We start from the raw sequence: 16,644 nt of genomic DNA, 5'->3' as shown, positions 1-16,644 counted from the left end.
GGTTTACCTCTTCATTACCCTACGAGGTAGGTATTAGAAACCTAATTTTACAGATGGGATAATTGAGACTCAGAGAGCTTAAATAATCTGAGGTCCCACAGCCTGGAACCAGGTACATTCCCAGGTCGGCTTGACTCCAAACCCATGCTTTTCACACTCCACAGGTATAGGGAAGCCTATAGTTCTGAGTCAGGTTAGAGATCAAGAGAAGGAGTGTGTTAGATAACAGCAAAGATGTACATGTTACGTATTGCTCTCCCCACATGGTCTGCCGGCCTCAGTTGCTACTTCTCCCCCTGCTGCCTTGTACAGGACAACCTCGTAGAAGAATAGCATTGGGTGAGGACAGCCCTATTCAGTGTGGCTCTCTGTGGTGGGTGGGGGAAGGGTACCTGTCCCAAGCACCTGGGAACATTTTCAGATTCCCTCTCCAATCCAAAAAGCAGTTCAATGTGCTTCCCTTCACCTTCTGACGGAGGTACTATCAGCTGGGGAAGGCCCAAAGTGTGAATACCCTTTAGAAAGCACAGCTGGGAGAACTTTCTGGAAGCCAAACATCCCTACCATGCTATAACAGCCTAGAAGACACAGAATCCACTGAAACTAAGTTCTACTGCTCATTCTCAATGACCTATGCTGATTTGGAGTAGATGGGTCCGTGAGACCCACAAATGATCTGACGGCCACCTCATTTCATTGTGTCAGTCTCCTTTTATAATAAGCCTTTCCCCAGGGACACTAATAGCAAAATTAATTAAGTTTGACCATCTCTTCCTCCTCCTTCCCACTGCTAGTAGAGAGGTCCATCACCAGAGAAAGGGCAAGGGGCAGGAAGCAGAAGAGGGGAGAACAGAAGCCCTGAAGAATCCACCAAGGGCATCAACATGCCCTTGAGTAATTAATCAATTAAGATTGAGAATGGATCGCTGATTAGAAGTATGTGGGTTTGCTTGTTTTTTTTGTTTTGTTTTTTGTTTTCAACCTGACGAATGCCCACCTAGTCACTATTAACTGGTTCTAGAACAGGATTGTTGAATTCAGTGCTGCATTCAGTGGTCCTAGCTACTCTGACCCTGCCTGGATGGAGCTACCCAAAGAGGCTGTTCCTCTCCTGCATACCGACTGGCATGCCAATCCCATAGCCCTTGGTGTCCAGCAGGCCCCCAATCTGAGTGAGGTTGCAGTTTCGCTGCCGGTAGTACTCATTCATGGTGGATTCCAGAAGGAAGGCGTAGTTGGAATTCAACACCCTGGCGATTCCCTCCTCGGTGCTCTTCACAAACACACTTGGCTGCTTAGAATACATGTAATTCCACATGCGTTGGTAGGTCTGATAGCGGGAGTTCTGGGAAAAGAACACAAGGAAGCAGGATGAGAACAAGAGAAAGGAAATGTTGGCTTTAAAAGGGAGGGAATCAAAGTGGACCTTAAAATCCCGGCCCTTTTGTTACTCAGTCCCCTCAGTATAGTCAATAACTTCTTCCCTTCCATCTTTCAACGGCCACTGTATCGTGGCAAGAGGAAGGGGTTGTGCCTTTGATAGCTTTCACAGAAAGGCAAGGAAAGAACAGGGTCCTAAGGCGCTGTAAACTCTGCCTACTGGTTTGATAAACTGGTTTTGCCCCATCCACCCTAGAGAAGTCTTCCACTGCCAACCTCCAGGTTCTGACAGAATGAAGAATGGAAAATTCTGGTTGTGTCCTTTGCTGTCCTTCAGGTTGGAGGCGGTAAACTCAGGGTTGTCAGGACTTCTAAGAGACACCCTCTGAAGGAGGAGTGCCAGCTACTTTTGTCAAGCCTACTTATCGATCCCAGATCCAGTGCTGGCCTCTATTTTTACAAATAATAAGAAGACTGAGAGAATTCGGCGGGGGGTGGGGGTTGTCTCTCCACACCTGTGTTTGCATGACATCTTCAGTGGTTGCGGGGCCAACAGGCACTGAGGCTTGAACGGAAAACAGAAAACTGAAGGCCCTGGACTTCTTTCATGCGCAAATGGATGTCTTAGGTGGTAGGTTGGCTAGACACCTATTATCTTCAGGGTAAATCTGCTTCCTTAGAGATCCCAAAGCATATGAAAACCGCTCCTCTGTCTGACCCAGCTCTGCCAGTCTTGGTGATTAGTCACTTGGTTTGTCGGCCAATGCATAACTGTAGCAAGGCCTTCTCCTCAGCCTGGCAGGGAAACCTCAAGGCCAACAGGGTCCCGATCTGAGACCGTCTAGTCTGGGGTATATGAAACTGGGTCATCTTCATCTCGTGCTCCTCATACTTCGGACATTCGTATATTATTCTAATCTCGCTTTTGTCTAAGTGCTACCTATAAAATTTAACCCACGTGACCATCCTACACAGTAGTATAAATAAAAGTACAGGTCAGATTCACTGCATTTACATATATGTTTTCCTAATGCCCATTTAAACAAATAGGAAACAATGGCCATTAAACAATAGTTTCGCCACATTGTACCTAAAATCATCTCAAGTGCCACTCATAGTTCTTGTACAACACTTTGGGACAACCTGATATTAACCCAAAGGGCTTTTGGGACCTTATTCCAGGGGTACATTGTAGAGCGGGGGACAAATGAACCCCAGGTGAACCTCCAAACTAGATGTTCAGAAGAGATAATGGGATGAAGACTGATGTTTTTATCTCTAGAGGACAAACATCTCAACTTTATTCTGCCCAATTCCCCATGTTGGTGAGCAACCCAGTGGGTTTACTTGGAAGAAGGTCATGCTGGAGCCTCCGTGAATTGTGCCATACTCAATGGCGGTCTGGTCAGCCAGGTCATCCACTGACTCAATGGGCACGTCCATGCGCTGCACAGTCAGGAAGGCTGCCAGGTTGGCTGTGTAGGATGAGATGATGATCAGCGTGAATGCCCACCTACGCAGGAAAAGACCAGGAAATCATCATTGCCCGGCACCCCCAGGGGGCTTAGCCCCCATCCCCAGTCCTGCAGCCACATAGGAGAGACCAGGTGTCTCTTTTAGGAAGGAAGCTCTGTGGGGGAAGAGAAAGGAGGCAGGGCATATGATGTCAACAGAAATGAACAGAGTTTGTGAGTCTTGCTTGAAAGAAGACCATTAACATTTTTTCTCATTTCTTAAAGGAGGTGATTATTGGGTTGCTATTCAAAAGAGGCGTGTCCATGCACATGAGAGCATCTCGGAGACTGTGAGGAATGAGCTAGTGAATGAGTAAGGGTGCCAGCTCTGGGGGCTGTGTTTAGAGCCAGGGCCGGGTGGCTGCCCTGTCTTCTCATGATGCCGCCAACCATCAGACAAGCATCGCCATGTACTGAGCACCTGCCAGGAGCCCCACATACCACCTCACACGCTTCCTACAACTAAAGGAGGTGCAGTTCTTACAACGATTTTGCCGATGAGGAAACGGAGGCTCAGAGAAGCAAAGGAACTTGCCAAGTAACACGTGGATAAATCCATATTTTAAAACCAGTTCTACCAACAAGAAACTCTTTAAGATTAACTGGTGACAAGCACCTTTGAACTACTGGAAGTTGGAATTAGAAACTACTCTTGTGGGCACCTGGGTGGCTCAGTCGGTTAAGTGTCTACCTTCAGCTCAGGTCATGGTCTCAGGGTCCTGGGATCGAGCCCCGTGTCCAGCTCCCTGCTTAGCGGGGAGTCTGCTTCTCCCTCGGCCCCTCCTCCCTGCTTGCACGCTCTGTCTCTGCCTCTCTCTCTCGTGTTCTCTCTCCCTCAAATAAAAAAATAAAATCTAAAAAAAGATAAAAGAAAAGAAGAAAGTACTCTTGCAATGGGCAAGCTATTTCAAAAAAGAACAGTACTTTATTGGGCAGTGTGAACTCATTTAAAATGAGAATAATTTTGCAACTCAGGCAGTATATATGCTTAAAGCCATCACAACTAGTTTGTTCACTTAAGTAGGTTAAATAAGCCTTCTACCATCTGGTCAGCAGTGTGGATCTGCATCCCAATCCATTTGTTTATAGGGGTTCAAAGACATATCCAAGCATAATTGAGGTTGGATAATCACAAATTCTGAATCAGTGGAGTCTGAATTAATGAGGCTTTACTCATGATGAAGACACTGTCAACTAAAGCATAGCATTTGCCATGGGATTCAGAGGCCAGCAGCTTCCAGGGGATTTTTCAGAGCAGGAGTCCCATTGTCTCCTTTACTGCCGTGTCCTGACTCCTGCGGGCTGCCTCCCAGGTGGGAAGGGGCAGGGTCATCTACCGACTCAGTGGGTGCCTCCAGATGCCAGGCCACCAGGGAGGTGACCCGGTCTTAGTTCTGGCCTTGCTCTACTCCACCCGTGAGACCTTGCGGGAAAAGTCACGTACCTCCTCCAAGCGCGTCTGCTTGGGGATGGGAAGGCCTACTCTGCCTGTCTGGACAACTGTGAGATCAAATGAGATACTATGTCCTGGTGACTAACACTCTGTAAAGGACCAGATGAATGTGAGATATAGAGAAACGTAGAGACAGACCCTCCCACTGAATATGGGATGAAAAAGCATCTGGCCACCTTCCCTGTTTGTGACCTGTGCCAGGTGTCCTTCCGTCCTTAAGACCTGCTTTCCCGGCTCCTGCTTCAGCTCGTACATTCTGCTGGAAGTTCTATCTCGCGACCATCCCCCAGCAGAGGCCGGGGAGGCCAGGATTCTCAAGCAGCTTAGCTACCGTGGTTAGTGCCGTGGGTTCACGAGCCCCAAGTGTGGACTTGACCTCAGAGTTGGCTGGGGAGTTTCCCTCAGCTCCGTGGTTACACTCCGGCATCTGCCCCCCCTGGGTGGCCGTGTGGGGCTTCATACCCCAGCGGTAGCTGGTCACAAAGGAACGGGTCAGAGAACCAAGGAGCTCCGGGCAAGCCTATCATCTGTGCTGAGAAAGCAAATCACACGCGTTCCCTAGAGGGTCAGTGGAGCCCTGCTCCCGTGTGAAAGGGGCATCATCTGTTGTCAAGCTCGCCCAGATGTCTTAAATGCTACTGTATTTATCATTATCAGAGAAAACAAAAACCCCAGCTGGGTAGGGGTCACTGTCCCAGCTGCCTTTTTACCTCCCCATCAGTCCCAGTCTAGTGTCCCTCTGGTAACTGTCCAGACACTGGTGTCCCAAGGTGGAAACACCACTTTTCCTTTCTCCTTTGGCTTACACAGGCTGAGAAGGAGGGGAGAGAACCAAGGCTGTAAGTCCTACAGGCTGTGACAGCCAGACCCAACAGTGGGTTTTTAATCAAGGCTGGGGAACTGGGATTCTGCAAGCTTGCCTCTGTCTGCTGTATACATACAACACATATACAGGTGTGAGGGCTTCATTTCTCCCCATAATGGTCTAACAGCAAGGATTAGTCCACATATTTATGTAGCACTTTCAAGTTTTCAGATTGCCTTCCCACACATCGAATCATTCAACCGTATTCCTCTTGCCCTGGGTGAGCCAAGAGGAGAAGGGAGTTGCAGGCCGAGGCTGGCTGACTGCCCGTGAGGACGGCTCCCAAGATCCCGTCCAACTCTGAGTCACTAAGAGTTTGCCTTTGCCCACACCTGCTAATATGGACAGGTCCGGCAAGGCCCCGGAGCCAGGCACAGAGGGACGAAGTTCGAGGAAGCTGGCAGAGCGGGCCACATGTGACAGCCCGTCTCCATTCCTCCAGCAGGCACTTCCTGCTGCAAACTACGATTTGCATAAATCTGCATATGCTTTGGCAGGCCCAGCCACTCAACCTCAGGTCACTTTCAGGTCAGGAAGTTATAATCCCTTTGCTTGTGCCTACAAGGCTGTTTTCTGCATCTCCTTTCCTGCCCTGGCTCCCCATCTGTCTCCAGACCTCTGAGGCAGAGGAAAGGAAGGGGAACAGGAGAAGATGGCACAAAGCACGCCCAAGGCAGTACTCCCAAGCCAGTGCTCCCAAGCCTTCTGGAGCTGGTGGAATGCAGTCCAGCTCCCTGCTAGTCTGTTTTGGAAGGCAGAGCTCTCTGCGAGCTTCCCGCCTACCCATGGCCAGAGCAGGGCTTACCCGAGGACCCCTTGGGGTCCCCACCCCACTGGGCCTGGCCCCTCCTCTGCCCCGGATCTTACCAGACGCCACTGACACAGCGGGTGGATAAGGCTCGGGGGGCGATGGTGGAGCCCTGCTGCATGAAGCCCCCAACGGGAAACCAGAGGCTGTTGCCGAGGGAGTACTGGTTCACCAGCAGGTTGCACCGGCCCTGGGCGCACGGGTGGGGGCTGTACCACTCGTAGGGGGTCAGCCTGTGGGAGAAAAGGAACACAGACCAGTGCCAAGGAGGGTGGGCGTGAAGGAACGTGCTGGGGAGAGTGGGAGGGGCTCTCCTTTCTGGCCTCACCTCTGTGCTCAGTCCCTGGCCTATGGCCTTGGCTGGACCGGGATCTTCCCAACCAAAAACCGAGGGGCTTGGGCTACGTTGGCCGTTTTGAGCTGTTTTTCTTTAATCAAAAAAAATTTTGATTTTTTCAAAATAAATCATGACGTGGAACTCCAAACACAAAATAGATACACGTGCAGGCCCCTGACTAGAAGCTGGGCACGGCAGGGGTGGATGGCTGGGAGGTGGCGTGTTCTGCCACCCCCAGCCCCCTGAAGTGGTCACAGAGGGACCTAGGGCCCCACAGAGCCAGCGTGAAAACCCTCAGCCTAGAGCGGTGGTTCTCAAATTTTGGCCTACGTCAGAATCACCAAGAAGGTTTGTTAAAACTCAGATTGTTGGGCTCAGTGCCAGAAGCTTCTGATTCAGAGTGTCCGGGTGCGGAGCAAGAATCTGCAGCCTCTTTGGTCACGTTGACGCCCCTGGTCCACATGGAGAAACACTGGCCTAGACGGTCCCTCGGGCTGTGGGTCTCAGCCCTGTTTCCGTGTCAGACTCACCTGGGAGCTTTTAAAGGAAGGCCTATGATGAGATGCCAACCCCAGAGGTTCTCATTTAATCTGTCCAGGTGGGGCCTGAGCATCCGTGCTTTTTTAAGTCTCCGCGGGTGAGAGTGAAGGGTCGAGAAGGGCTGCTCTAAGCAACCTGCCCCTCCCTCCTGCCGTCCCTGTCTGATGTGCAGGAGGCCCTCTCTTCCTGCCCACCAGACACACGCCTTCCCTCCTCGGATCGGCGGCCCCGGACTGTCTCCCATGCGAAGCCTCCCAGCTCTGCTGAGAGGGATGTGTATGGGTGTGTGCCGAGCAGGGCAGGCACTGTGCACTCGCAGGCTTCCCGAGTGCTGTTCTCATCACCGGCTTTCCCGTCCCTCCCCTCGGCCTAGACTGCTTGGTGTTCTGCCGTGGCTCGCCCACATGGCCACTGCCCCTCTTGTTCCCGAATATGATGCCAGTGTGTCATCGTTGGCCCGTGTCCTGAGATGGGCTCCTTTCTCCCTGAGGCCTTCGGAGCTGGCTTGTCCTCGGTGGATTCCAAGCCTACAGGCTATTGGAAGTGGGCTTCAAGAGACAGATTCCCGGCCCCTTCCCTAGAGGTGCTGAGAGGATCGGACCTGGGGATTCAAATTTTTAAAAGCTCCCTGTGTGACTCTGATATCAGCCGGCTTGGGAATGGCTGCCTCAGATTCGTGGTTTCCAAATAGCTTTTTCCCTCCGAAATCTTACCCAGAAGTACAATAGATCAAGAGATAAAAGTGGAGCTGGTCTGGAGGAAGAGGAGCTGAGGCCCCAGAACTCTGGCTGCCCAGCCCCTTCACCACCCCTCCAAAGTCTCCGGCACCTACCAGCAGCCTTTCGGCTCCAGGGAACCCTGTTTGAAAACCACTACCTACGGAAGTAGGTAAATTATCCTAGGTTCATGCATTATATATATGTGACATAGTGCAGATACAGTTACATATAGGTGGTATTTTTTTGGTTAATCCTTTTGTTAATGCTGAATCCTGGGGGCAATGTGTGTGTGTGTGTGTGTGTGTGTGTGTGTGTGTGCGTGCGTGTGCGTGCATGTGCGCAGGGCAGGGAAGAGGGGCCGTTTAAGCCCCTGGGGCTGGTTGAGAAGCTACAGGCTGTGGCAGGCACGGTAAAGCAGGCTTGTGCGTCTGCGTATCTAGTAACCAAGCCCTCCGACCATCCCCAGGGCCTTTGAGGTCCCCTGAGAGCCGTGGCCAGCTACACGCAGGGGCCCAATCAAAGAGGGCAAGAGTGAATTACAGAGCCGTGGAGCCAGGGCTCAGGCCGACGGCTTCCTAAGAGCCGCAGCAGTGTGCTGAAGTGGAGGGGGGCACGTCGTCCAGCGTGCCAGCCTCCTGCATGTCTCACCCGTTGTCACTGACAACAGATACTTGACAGTGGCAAAGTCTCCAGGCCCGAGGGGGTACGTGGCACCTGAGAGACACACACAGCAGCCTCTGAAGACGACCAGCTTGCAAGCAAGGCCTTCTTCTGTTTGGCTGGATCTCATGGGCTCAGGCTGACTTTCCTGAACTTGGCCTTGCTCTCCACTGGAAGAGGCACAAACTGGGTGAGACAATGTTCCCTGGGCAGGCGGGGAGCTGGTTAGGCACCCCGTGGCTCCCTGGGGTTCCGTGTTCTAACTAGAGAGACCAGGTGCTCTCCTTGAGCCACGAAGCAGACATGCTCTTGGGGAAGACCTCGCCCCGCAGAGGTAGGACGTACACTAGAATCATCTGGTCCCACCACTACGGAGACAGCTGGAACAGAGCCACCGCCAGCTCTCCTAAAGCTCACCCTGTGGTTCTCTGCTCCCAAGTAACAGCCCTTTCTGGTCCTCCACTATGGTTAGCTGAGCACTGAGCAGAGGGTGGGGATCATGAACGAGTGATCCCTGAACCACTGGGCTTGCCCTGTTTCTGGCTAGTAAGCTGGCTCTCCCAAAGCCCAGGCTGCTCCAGTGGCCCAGCCTCAGAGAGAAATAAGCCTCTCTGTGCACGTTCATGGGAGGCTCAGCCATGGGATGCCCTCAGGTTCTTCTGTAGGCCCACGGACAGTTTCTGTTTCCAGGGGCAGGGGAGGGCTTAATTGTCCCCAGCCCCTGATCTGGACCAGTTGTCGCAACTGGTACTTGCAATGCTACTTGCAAATGCCTCTCTGCATCCCGCCCTCCCGTCGTGTGCCATCCTCCACGGGTCCCATTCAACAAGGCAGCTGTATTTTCACTGGCAGATCCGGGCTGGGGAAGGGCCAGGCCCTCTTCAGAGGAAACCTTCTCCCTCGCCCATGCCCCGAGGCCTCCAGTCCCCCCACTCTGGTTCATGTCATTCAGCACTCTGTGGCAGATCCTGGCAAGGTCTGATGCCAGGGCAGCCAAACGCATCGTGCTTAATCAGAGTGATCTTCCTGTCACCCTCCTCCCATCCTCTGTCTCCCACGGCCCCCACACAAGCAGGGGGCCTAAAAACTGGGGAACGGGAGGGGGAAGAAGCAGGGGTACAGAAGCAAATTCAGACAAGCTGGCCTGTCTGTGCTGTGCAGGGTAGGAAAGGTGTGCGTAGGTGAGGGGATGGGTAGTGCCAGGTGGACAGCAGGGCAGAGAGCAGGTCAGGTCCCCAGTCCCTCTCCCACCCCTCCAGTGTGGCCCCAAGGTCTTCGGAACCCGCCCCTCCCGCTCCCCACCCCTCCCATGCAGTTCTCAGAGGTGGACGCGAGGTGGCGGTGCGAGGACAGGGAAGGGGCGAGGAGCTTACCGAGCCACTAGGAAGAGGACGCAGCTGACAGCCAGATAGGCTAGAAGCATGAAGAGCCAGACGCCCGGAGAAAATGGGTCCAGGAAGGAGAAATAGCCAGGTTTGCGTCCCTGGAAATGAAGACAAAACCAGATTCACTCTACCTGTTTGGTCAGGATGGCCCCGGGCAGGGCAGGGCAGGGCAGGGCAGGGCAGAGTAGGTGTGGGGGGTGCAGGTCTGGCCCCAGACGGCCCTGCCCCCGGGGTTCTGGGTGACTGGTTTCAATGGCACTGGGGCCCAAGGTGTAGAGGGGTGGCTCCAACACTTAGCCAGCCCTGATCTCAGCAGACCAAACAAAGGGACAGCTGGGGCCACGTCACTTCCTAGGTCGAGGGAGTTTTTGTGCTGGGCAAGGGGAACAGCCCTCAGTGCCCCTTATGTCCCACCCCGTGTCCCTCCCAGCCCCGCCCCGGGGACAGCATGGTGGGCTCAGGGGCCCCTTAGAGCTGCTGGTGTCCTCAGTGCTGGAGTACGACAGCACCGTCTTTGGCACTCACGTCTTTCTCACGAGGATGTTAAGTAAGAGGCACCTTGGTTTTTTTTCTTTTTTTTCTTTTTCTTTTTTTTTTTTTTTTTTTGCAGGGTGATTTGACGCACAGGGAGATTTCTCACGTTAACCCCAAAACGGTGCCATGAGGCAGATTATTATTTTCATTTTACTAGTGAAGAAACCGAAAGCCCAGGACAGTCGAGAGATGTGGGTCCAAGGTCGCACAGCCAGTAAGTGGAAGAGCTGGGACTCAAAAGCAGGTCTTCTGACACCAAGCTCATGGCTCGGGTACCATCGTGCTGTGGGGAGATGTGGTCTGTCCCCAGCCGAGGGGTGTGCCTGGCCAGAGTCAGGGGAGCCAAAGGATGGGGCCAGGAACAGAAGCCTAGGCACCAAGCCCCTAGACATTTTCCAGAGGAAAGTGAAACGGAATGAGCAGGATGGAGTTCAACGATCCACTCTGTCTGCAGCTGTGTGGTCTTGGGCAAGTGCACGCCCTTCTCTGGCCTTGGCTGGAGCCCCCTTAGATCAAAGGGGCCACACCGCTGGCTTACAGACAGCTGTCATACAACCTGCTGTGTCACCCATTCTACATTCGTTGCTATCATGGATTGAGAGATTTCATGTAAAAATCCAGATTTCTGGCTTCTTTCACAAAACTGGGTGGTCTAGAAACTCTGGGCTTACATCACCAATGGGCTGGAGCTCTGTGGCGGTCACCCGCTCTACATACAGCCTGCTCTCTCCAGCTCCCCCTTCCCTCTGTCCTTCCACACCCCACAGTTTCTCGGGGCAAATGGACATGAATTCTAGCGCCCTGTCGCTCATGACTATTTCACTCCATGTCTCTCAATTGAGAAACACCCAGGGGGAAAAAGTCTGTCATTGTTGCTTTCTAAATCTGAAACCCCATTAGATGCTCAGTGTCAGAAATCTATACCTGATTATATCACAACAAGGGAATTGAGGGAAATGACAGCACTATTTAAAGCTGCCATATTTGGTTATGGGTGATAAGGAATGACGCACCGTCGTGGGAAAAATTCCTGGAGACTCAAGTTATAAAACACAGAACATCACACAAACAAGGATCAAGACATAAACATAGCTCCGCTGGAAACATATCACTCATGTTGGCAAGAGAACATCTGATTCTCCTTGTGATTGACTGACGCCAACCAAAAGAGCAAGAAGTGGACAGTTACTTGAGAGTTGGGTCTGGGCTGATACTGCCTTGGTTTGGGCTGAGCCCAAGCTGTTTATATGATGCCAAAGAGAAGTATATTATTTGCAGACTCCGAACTCCTACTATTTTTTTCCGATGTGGATGTTTCGGATTGCTTCTTTCCCCCAAAGACATCTGAGTTACTGGTGCTTGGGGGCAAATCAGGTGTCATATGCCACAGGCATTTCTTCCAAGTAACAGATTCTCCCTAACCCAGAAGATATATGATGGTCATACTTTCCTTCCGAAGAACTCAAAATGTTTCACTATGTTCTCTTGATTTCAATACCCAGTTCTCTATATTGACAGATGGAAGAACAGAGACCCAGGGAGGTTAAGTGCCTTGCTCAAATCATTGGCGATGGCTTCAATTTCTCTGGTGCTCATTCATCACGCCGTGCTAGAGAGATGCCACCCCTCCTTCATTCAGATGGCCGCCGTACCATGTCTTCCTCTCTGTTTTCTCTTTGCAACTTGCTCCAATAAACTCCCTAATTAATCTCACGCCTTCTCCCCAGTGCAGGCAGAATCCCAACCTCTTCTATCTCATCCTTAAAGTCCTCTTCAACATTATTTATTTATACCCATCATCATTTATTTTGACTCTGTTATATTTATAGGCAATTGTATTGATTTATACATGTCCTGTGGGCTGCAAGTTGGGCCAGTTCCTTCTGGTGACTACAATCACTTTGAAGGTAGATAATTGGTTATATATAGTCTATGCCCCAAAGGTCTAGGACAGGCCAAGCCCTGCGGGTGGAGCTGAAAATTAGATGGCACCAAAATTTAACTAGTTCCTTGACTTTTTTTTAAAGAAAGATTTATTTATTTGAGAGAGAGAGCGAGGGGGAGGGGTAGAGAGAGAATCTCAAGCAGACTCTGTGCTGAGTGTGGAGCCCAACGTGGGGCTCGATCCTACCGCCCTGAGATCATGACTGGAGCCGAAACCAAGAGTCAGACACTTAACTGACTGAGCCATCCAGGCGCCCCTAGTTCCTTGACTTTTGTACTGTCTTTCAGGCTGACACACCAGAGACAGCATTCTTGATGCTGTCTGATGGGGGGGAGAGACCCAAGGGGCTGGTCACCAACTGATCACCATCCCAGCACGGGGAGACCCTTTGAATGTTAGCAGTGGAGCTGCAAAGTGGCACTTAACTCCCCTTGCATGTCGAAAATTCCTCTTGTCCTTAAAAAAAATCTATTGACTCACGGATACTTCATTCTACGTGTACTAGGAGAAAGGACAGTCGCTTTCCCAGAGTCTGGAGCCAGATGCGTAAGGACACCAGAGCTCAGTCATGCACGACAGGCAGGAAATTAAAACAGACTCTGGAGCTAGCCTGCCCAGGACTGAATCCCGGCTTCATCATTTACAACTGTGTGACTCTGAACAAGTTACTTAACTTCTCTGGACTTCCGTTTCCTCTTTTGTGACATGGGGGTAATAATAAAACCTACCTCGGGGGGGGGTGTTTTGAGAGCTGGATGAGTTAACCCACAGTAATAGGCATGTGTGCTGGCTTCCCCTCTCTAATGGTAGCCATGAGTGCAGGGGGAGGGAGGAGATGATACGTGACAAAGGACGGAACTTCCTTTTATATTGAGTCTCCCTCAACGGACACGAAATACCTTTTTCTGTCCTATAATGACCCAAACAAACGATGCTTGGGGAGGGAATGCCATGTGACCACAGTCACATTCCATAACTCCTAGAGTTTCTATGGGCTATAATCCATGAGTCATGAGGGTTCTCCAGGGCTCTCCAGGGAAGCCCTTAGGGCAACAACAGGCTCTATTCTGGAAGGATGGCTCTTAGAAGCCAGTGATTCCAACCTCCGTTCTGCCTCAGCCTTTCCAACGAAGTCACAAACAGAGCGGGTCAGATGCGTGGAGGGTTCTCCCATGTCCATGGAAGGACTCTGCATCCTGGCCACGCTTTCCTTTGTGGTGACGTCACACAAACTAGTGATAGCAGCTCTCTTTCTTCCCTGCACGCCCTCCCCTCTCCCGCAGAGCCAAGGACAAAGGCTCCTCCTGTCCTCCACGTGGTCTTTACAACTAGATGGCAACATATTCAGAAGTCTCCTTCAACTCCCAGCAGTGGTCGACAGTCAATAAAATACTCTTTAGGGCTGGAGAGATAAAAGAAGACAGTGTCCATGTCTCCTGGAAGAGGCAGAAGAAGATGACTTCTTCCTGTCCCTTCCCAGGAACCCATGGGTAGCTTTCCTCAGAGCGCCTGCAATGGACTGTCTTGACAATAGTCGGGTTTAGCATGCACTTCCCACCTCTGAAGCCAAGAGGGAAAAAGAAGCAAGCTATTAATTCCTCCTCACATAAAACACCCACATGAGTTTGTTGCCTGTGTAACCCACACGCTAGCATATCTATTTTCACTCTGCTGGTTGGAAATCCAGTATGAGGAGATCTAAATTCTAATCCTGGCACTGACTTGGACTTGCTGAGTGATTCCAGGCAGGCCACTCAACTTCTCTGGGTGCCATTGTCTTCTTTCAGAAAATGGGACCCGGCCATCAACATGAAAGGGGAACGTGAGAATTACTAATGTTGACAAACCACCTGGAGCTTCTTGAGATAGGAGCGCTCAATAAATAACCAATATTAAAAAGACGATACACCCAGGAAACCATATTTCCACGTTATGGGCTATCATGTTACTTAGCCTGAAGGAATAGAACTCTGCATTTTCTGGTTCCTTATAGCGGAGTATTAAGCCGTATTAGAAATGATTCACTGGTTTACTTAGTATTGTTCTCCATTTTTCCAGACAGTCTTTCTGAAATGAAACAGACCTTCTTGAAAAAACAGGTAATATACCCAGCAAAAATGCGGGGCATTAATTTATTGCTGGCATTTATATCTCTCTCACTTTTTAATCACTGTCTTTTTTTTTTTTTACTTTTCTTGACAGAGAAGACTCTAGCTAATAGTTAAGAAGAGAAAAAGAATAGAGTATAAAACTTTCCCATTTGTTAAAGATGGAGTAGGACATTATGGGGGAAAATAGCAAAGTCACATTTTTGAGGGGGTCTTAGGTGCTCTGGCTGGTTGGGGACACTATACAGGATAGGATAATGTAGGATAGATAGGATCCTCAGATTAGAAAGGATCTAGAACGTTCCCCTGACATGTGGCCCTGACATGGAGAAATGCACCTAACTATACCATAGAGATGGGTAGCTGGAAACATAGGGACCTGGGGACCAGAAAGTTGGGCTCGATGCTCTCTCCACCATTGTGCTCTCTCTTCTTTCCATGGCACCGCTAGCCGCCGCTGGCCTTAGCATTCTTCCATGGAAAAATGGAACCACACCACCTGCCTCGGGGGGTTGCTGATTAAAGCAGAGACTCTATGCGAAAGTGCTTCATAAATTAAGAGACGCCAGACAGATGTTAGTCAACACACAAGCATCCTGGACATATACCCAACCTCCATGAATATGTCAACTCTGAACTTTTTAAATGTAATTACCCATTTGGGGGCTGTATGTGCCAAGTGTCAAATCGCACGTTGGCGTCTGGCACACTCAGATGATGCCTTCCTACAACAGTCAGTGTGCGCCTGAGGAATACAAACTTACTTTAATATTAATCGGAGCAAAACATCATTAGGCAAATTGCTGCTGTAGAAAAAAAGCAAAACGACACGATATACTCTAATCTTCAATATGAATGTTTTCGTTTTCCTGCGCTCTTCTCCCCTCCATTCACACAGATATCGGAGTGCTCACAGCGTGCGTCAGCATCGTAAAACCCCAGAGTACAGATGTCCCTGGGTTTCTACTGCTCCAATATATACAGAACTTCTCAGTAAGAATGAACGAGCTCATGTGCCAAGGAAATCAAGAGAGTCTTGAACTTCAGATGTCCTGTTATTTCACTCCCATCCTTGGAATACCAGGAGTGCTCAGAATTAATCAGTACCCAGACTCTAAAGGCTCGATCCTGTATGTATGGTCTGGAAGCTCATCTAGCCCTGGCCAGGGATTCCGGTGCTTTCTCAGGTGGGTGCTAGGCTGTGTGTGGGATATGCAGGCATTGGTGGGAGGGAGCAGTGAGTCCTGATGGGAGCTGTGCAGGTCTGGAGCAGAAAATGTACCTGGGCTGCCTGAAACATCTGCCTCCCAACTCCTCTTGTTCTCCAGACCACTGGGGTCAAGGCCAGAAAGAAAGTAAGAAATCTATTTAGGTCACTCATCCTGCTGCTTGGGCAAGGAGGCCTCCTGACAGAAGCCAGGCTCCTGGGGCTCCGTGCTGCTCAGTCAGGAGCCACGAAGGAAAGTGGTGCTCGGTGCGCACAGGACCACAGAGTACCTCCCTCAGCCCTCCCTCCTGCCTTTCTTCTTTCCATAATTATGAAGCCAATACAGCCTGGTTAGGGTGATCGCGTTTCCACACCAACAACCATATCATAAAAGCTTCCGGCCTGACAAGAGGGTACCTTCTCCTCAATGTATCTCCCACTAGGACCCACTTAGGGAGAAAGAGATAAACAAAAAAAGAGTTCAACGCAGCATACACATGCTGTGCTGGGGATGTGGGCAGAGCGCAGCTGCTCCGGGAAAGAAGCCATCGGCTCCATCCAGGGGGGTCGCATTGAAGAGCAAGTGTCATTTGAGCTGGGTATCGAAGGCCAGGAAGGAGCTGGTTCCATGGCCGAGAGGCAAGAAGACGGGCACGAACCCAGCTAGGAAGAGGCCGGTGTGATGGTGAAGCAGTGTGCTATGGCGTGAAGATGCCCGTAGCAGAAGCTGCAAGTGGAGCAGGAATGATGGGCTTTATTCTCCACGCCCAGAAGGATGGACTTGGTCCTGTAAGTGATGGGCAGCCAGTGAACGATCTTAAGTAGGAGGCTGATAGGATTCCATTCGTCGAAAAAATAACAGTAAACTAAAACACTACAACCCTCAGCCAGTCGCATACATTTATAAAATATAAAAGCAAACGCTTTATGGTGCATGGGCAGGCACTGTTGTGTGTTACTTATGCACTTACGTATCCTCATTAAATCCGCACAACCCATTGTCACAGATGAGAAAACTGAGACACAGGGGACATGCAGTCAGTACATGGCAGATCTGGCTCCAGAACTTTCTCTCTACTGCTTCTTAGTGAATGCTGGCAATGACTGTGACCCTCCGATGGGGATACAGTACTGGATGTGAAACACCCTGACCTCAAGTTGGAATACAGCCCACCAGAACGGCAGCGGT

General features: G+C 50.7%; 1 protein-coding gene across 1 annotated transcript in view; it reads right to left on the bottom strand.

Annotated features, from left to right (window-relative positions):
- Positions 1-16,644, bottom strand: part of GRIK4 (glutamate ionotropic receptor kainate type subunit 4) — a 417,047-nt gene that overhangs the window by 21,578 nt on the left and 378,825 nt on the right. The window contains exons 16-19 of the mRNA XM_026505548.4: positions 9,650-9,759; positions 6,080-6,253; positions 2,728-2,893; positions 1,120-1,345 (exon numbers count right to left, since the gene is read on the bottom strand). Of these exons, the coding sequence (XP_026361333.2) occupies positions 1,120-1,345; positions 2,728-2,893; positions 6,080-6,253; positions 9,650-9,759 (676 nt within the window). The remainder of the gene's footprint in view (positions 1-1,119; positions 1,346-2,727; positions 2,894-6,079; positions 6,254-9,649; positions 9,760-16,644) is intronic.

This window comes from Ursus arctos, unplaced genomic scaffold (genome assembly GCF_023065955.2).
Source record: "Ursus arctos isolate Adak ecotype North America unplaced genomic scaffold, UrsArc2.0 scaffold_22, whole genome shotgun sequence".
NCBI lineage: Eukaryota > Metazoa > Chordata > Mammalia > Carnivora > Ursidae > Ursus > Ursus arctos.
The sequence above is the reverse complement of the archived record's forward strand: the minus strand, read 5'-3'. Positions and strand labels throughout refer to the sequence as shown.